Raw genomic sequence first — 5,375 nt, 5'->3', positions numbered from 1 at the left:
TCAACTATTCTACATGCCACTCTCAAGATAGCATCATTGTACACGCCCTAGCAGGCGCTGCACAGGAAGGCGTACGTCGGTATGTCCCGCCGCTGTATAGATAGATAGATATATAGATAGATTAGAAGATAGAATAGATAAAATAGATAGAAGGTAGATAGATAGAATAGATGCATGGCCCATAAGCCACTGGTGCATCCGGTGCACCAGTTTGGTTGTTCCACAGGATAATTTTCGTTCTCTGTTGCATGTGCCCATTAGTTTCTACTCTCACATATACGCACCCTGTACATGTCCTACCACCATTTCTCCCAACCCGGAACAGAATAGAACAAAGCTAGCAGTCACTCATAGGTAGCCACCATGGACGCGGCCTCGGTGCTTCTCCCCTTCGTCCTGGCGCTGGTGGCGATCCCGATCTTGCTCGCGCTACTCGACTGGCTGCGCCTCCCGCCGGGCCCGTGCCCGTGGCCGGTGGTAGGCAACCTGCGCCAGATCAAGCCCGTGCGTTGCCGCTGCTTCCAGGAGTGGGCGGAGCGGTACGGGCCAATCTTCTCCGTGTGGTTCGGCTCCTCCCTCACCGTTGTCGTCTCCACGCCGGAGCTGGCCAAGGAGGTGCTCAAGGAGCACGACCAGCAGCTTGCCAACCGCACCCGGAACCGCTCCACCCAGCGCTTCAGCCGCAACGGCCAGGACCTCGTCTGGGCCGACTACGGCCCGCACTACATCAAGGTGCGCAAGCTGTGCAATCTTGAGCTCTTCACGCAGAAGCGACTCGAGGCGCTCCGCCCCATCCGGGAGGACGAGGTCACCGCCATGGTCGCGTCAGTCCATCGCGCCGCCATCGGCCCCGGTAAGCAAAGCAAGCAACCGAGATCGCACCTTTTTTATGTTCTTTTTCACCTCCGCACACTGACATTACTTATGCCAGGCATTATTGTTGCTGCTGCAAATAAACTGGTACGTCGAGTGGTTGACGAATTGCTTTCTCCTGTTAGACTCGTGTTGGGATGGGTTCGCCGGATTAGCAAACTGTTTAACTTTTTTTCGACGAAGGGAATATATTAATATCAAGATGATATCAATTACACCCAACCTCTGCAACAACATAATATCCAGATCAAGTCTAGACATCACGAATGCACACAGCCAAAAAATAAAAGAAGAAGAAAAAAGAAAACAAAGGCCCAGTCGAAACAAAGAGAGGCTCGCAGCAGCAAGAGCACAACCAGTGATGGCAACACCTAGACTCCGAAAAAGATTCTCCAAAAATGAACGCCTACAAGAAGGTTATAGTGCACAAACACCATCGTCGTCCGGTCCAACCATCATAGTCAGATCCTGGGTTTTCACCCTGGAGAAGGTCCAATCTCCAAACAATGCCTTCAACAAGGAAACGACTAGGAAGCCGTCGTTGCCAGGTACAAGACCTAGGGTTTTCACCCCGAAAACTGAGACCGCCAAGAACGAAGTCTGCCAGTGTCGCCGCCCCACTCGCCGAGATTACTGCTGCAAGATTCCAATCGTCCGACACGCAAATTTCTTCCGATCTGCCCCATCCAGTCTTCTTCTTACATCACTGCCATTACCAAGAAGTCTCACACAGTATGAGTGCGTAGAACCTCTGGCCTTCGATCCATCTTGACATACCCACCTCCGTTAATCCCTGGCCGACGAGGTGGATAATATGATGTGGTGGCGCCGCCGCTTGTTCCTCGTCACGGTGATCTGTGCGCAGTGCCGAAGATCTCGGGCAAAGGCCACACAACGGTACCAGACAAGGAACATCAGTGGGCAGCCGCGGATGGCATCATGCCCCTCGCCTCCGTCACTGTGGACGACCGCGGCTGGAGGGGCGCGCGCCTCGCCAGATTGTGACCGAACGGCGCTGTCCATGTCGGGATCGGCACCACGATCTTGGCCAGGTTGTCTTGGCAGATCAGATCAGATCAACAATGGATGTGGGAATAGAAGAATGAGCTAGGGCGAGGGAGAAAATTAAGGAAAAACTAAGGACGCCCCGCCGCCGCCGTCCGCCGTCGGACGGCCTCCTCCAGCGGCGGCGGGGGTGGGGAAGGAGGTGAGGGAGGGGCCGCCGGCGGCTGGAGGTTGGATTCCCCCGTGTCGCCTGGTTAGGCGGCTGGAGGGCATGTGCTCCCTAGAGATACGTACCTTTCTTAGTGTCAAGCTTGCATGGAAAAGAAAAAGAACCCCGCCAAAAAAGAAAAGAAAAAGAAAAGGAGCACTATTATGCGACGTTTTGGATCCGATTTCAGTACCACAAACAATACGAGCCATCTATCGAAGCGTCGTGCCAAGGCCGGATGCCAAAGCATTGTACACACTGATTCTGACAAGAAAAAGCATTCATAGTAACATTTTATAAGATTCATACCATAATTCTAATTGCAACATCCATAGCAATATGTTATAAGATTCATTCGACAAAATACAACAAGATTCGCTAAATGGAATCAGTGTACAATATACCGTTCGCTATAGCGCGTTATAGGTTCACTATAGCAGATTTTAAGGGACGCGCTATTTTGTCATAGCACACTATTTTCTCCTTGTTAATAACACAATTCTAATTGCAAAGTTCATAGCAAAATACTATAAGATTCATAGCAATATCGTATTGAGTTGAGTTGTAAATTAATTGTTCCAATGTTTTTAGGTAATGAAGGAAAGCCATTGGTTCTGAGGAGTCACCTTGCTATGGTGTCTTTCAACAATATAACACGGCTAGTTTTTGGGAAGCGGTTCATGAATGCAAATGACGACATTAACGAAGAAGGGCATGAGTTCAAGAGTATTGTCAACAACGGGATAAAAATAGGTGCATCTCTCTCTATTGCTGAATATGTTTGGTACTTGAGATGGCTGTTTCCACTTAATGACGAGCTTTACAAGACCCACAATGAGAGAAGGGATCACCTGACCAAGAAGATCATAGAAGAGCATGCGAAGGCCCTCGAGGAGAGTGGTAGCAAGAATCATTTCGTGGATGCACTGTTGACTCTCAGAGAACAGTATGACCTTAGTGATGACACAGTTTTCGGACTTCTATGGGTACGATGGATGCCCCTTTATATTTAATTAATATATCTTCATACAGTACATTTTGATTTTAGTGTCATAAGATGTCCCAATTTTTAATGTGGAATAAAATATCAATGCCTTGTCAGTGCTCCCATTATTTGCATAAATGTTGCATTCCCTGCCTTTTTATTGCATTGATTGATTTTTGGGAGAAAGGAAAGTTTAGCCAAATTTACTAGATATACGTTTGGTGAGATGCCACTCTCTCAAGGTTGGTGTAAGATGCTGGGATTGGAAAATGCATGTTTATTTTCTCGTTACAAATAAGGTAATGCTTTGCGAAAATACAAAGGTGAACATGGTTCCACACGCACCCATGTGAATAGTAAATACAAAGATTTTTTAAAAAAATTCTGAAATTTCGGGGTATGAAACTTAGTCGACAATTCTACTCGAGTGTGAAATTTCGTGATCTATTGACACATATGGTATTCTTAGTGAAGAAAATACAATTAGGACCATACTATTCATCAAACAGTGTGTTTTTTAATATAGCTTCGATTTTGTCATTTTTGCCAAGATTGCCATGGATGTGATTTCTTCGTGAAACTTCATACACGAGTATACTGGTTAGCTATGTATATTATAAAAAAAAGGTTCAGATTTTTTGTTTTTTCTAGTATTTTTTGATTTTACTATTAATAAGGGGTGCGCGTGGAGCCATGTTTACCAAATCCGTGTCCAATGCTTTGTTGTTAAATACTAATTGATCACGAACTATTTCCTCCTTCACATGTTACTTGTTGGTCAAACAAATGGATTTAGCACTGATATACGTCTAGATACATTCGGCTGGGCGACAGTTAATATGAGAAGGAGGGAGTAGTATTTAGCCAAAAAAAATTGTCACACTGTGGCTCTTTATATTCGTATCTTGCAAATGCCAAACTTGTTCATACTGCTAAATCAACATCAAAGTAGTACACGATATCTGCTATGTACTGAAGTTGCACCCTGATAATCTGTTGAGGGGGCCCTCTTGTGATTTCTTTAGTGCTTACCACCCCAAGATTTGTTCCTTGTGTTCAGGACATCATCACTACTGGCATGGACACAACAGTCATATCAGTCCAGTGGACAATGGCAGAGCTGGTCAGGTATCCCAGGGTGCAGAAGAAGCTGCAAGAGGAGTTGGACAGTGTCATCGGCCGTGACCGCGTCATGTCCGAGACCGACTTCCAAAAACTGCCCTACTTGCTAGCCGTCGTCAAGGAGTCCCTCCGGTTGCACCCGGCAACGCCGCTCATGCTGCCGCACAAGGCCAGCGCAAGCGTCAAGGTCGACGGCTACAACATCCCAAAGGGCGCCGATGTCACGGTGAATGTGTGGGCGGTCGCTCGCAACCCCGATGTGTGGAGAAACCCGCTGGAGTACAGGCCGGAGCGTTTCCTGGAGGAGAGCATTGACATCAAGGGTGGTGACTTCAGGGTGCTCCCCTTCGGCGCGGGCCGGAGGGTGTGTCCTGGCGCGCAGCTGGGAATCAACCTCGTGGCCTCCATGATCGGGCACCTTCTGCACCATTTCGAGTGGTCTCTGCCAGAAGGTACCATGCCGGAGGATGTTGACATGATGGAGTCCCCTGGAATTGTCATGTTCATGAGCACGCCGCTGCAGGCTGTCGCCAAGCCGCGCCTGGACAAGAAGGAGTTGTACAACAGGGTCCCGGTTGAGATGTGAGCAAGGTTTTGGATTTTGAATGATGTTTTTTTCTCATGGGGGACCGAGATTCTAGGTTACCACAGTAACCATTAAATACTAGATAAATTTCAGGCAAAACTTAAATCAAATCTTGAATTCAAAATTATGTATGTACCACTTATATACATTATTATTGAACTTAATATATTCAGAAACTGTCTGCTGGCAGACTGGTTAGGTCCGCAGGACCAAGGGTCGAACCAGTGGCCTATATATAAGGTTGGACTTGATATGGAAAACCCTAGTTACCACTACAACATCGCTAGTTAGGTGTGATATATGTTTCAGTTCCTGTCGTATCTAACTACACATGGACCGTTTAACTTCTTCTTTTTTAAAGTTCCAGTATTTGTTTTACTCGGTATATGGGTTTCTCATGGGGCAGCATGATTTGCCGGGTGGTTTGTGCAAAAGAAACCTTGGATGTGAGCAGCTTGGAATGTTTGTTTAAGGAGCGGCTTGGAATGTTACACCGTTAGGCATTTGTTCCTCCTAAAAACAGGTGCTTGATTGAGCTCATGTTATTGTAAACTGGGTATTAACTTTCCTTCGAAATCGTAAAGTTACAGTTTGAG

The 5,375-nt window shown here is 46.9% G+C and overlaps 1 protein-coding gene across 1 annotated transcript; it reads left to right on the top strand.

The window, feature by feature from the left end:
• Positions 1-265: 265 nt before the first annotated feature.
• Positions 266-4,994, top strand: LOC125506560 (cytochrome P450 98A1-like). The gene is made up of 3 exons (XM_048671350.1): positions 266-853; positions 2,678-3,072; positions 4,132-4,994. The coding sequence occupies exons 1-3, from the start codon at positions 364-366 to the stop codon at positions 4,777-4,779; spliced, it is 1,533 nt and encodes a 510-aa protein (XP_048527307.1). The 5' UTR covers positions 266-363; the 3' UTR covers positions 4,780-4,994.
• The last annotated feature ends 381 nt before the right edge of the window (positions 4,995-5,375 follow it).

This window comes from Triticum urartu, chromosome 5 (genome assembly GCF_003073215.2).
Source record: "Triticum urartu cultivar G1812 chromosome 5, Tu2.1, whole genome shotgun sequence".
NCBI classification, from domain to species: Eukaryota; Viridiplantae; Streptophyta; class Magnoliopsida; order Poales; family Poaceae; genus Triticum; species Triticum urartu.
The sequence above is the reverse complement of the archived record's forward strand: the minus strand, read 5'-3'. Positions and strand labels throughout refer to the sequence as shown.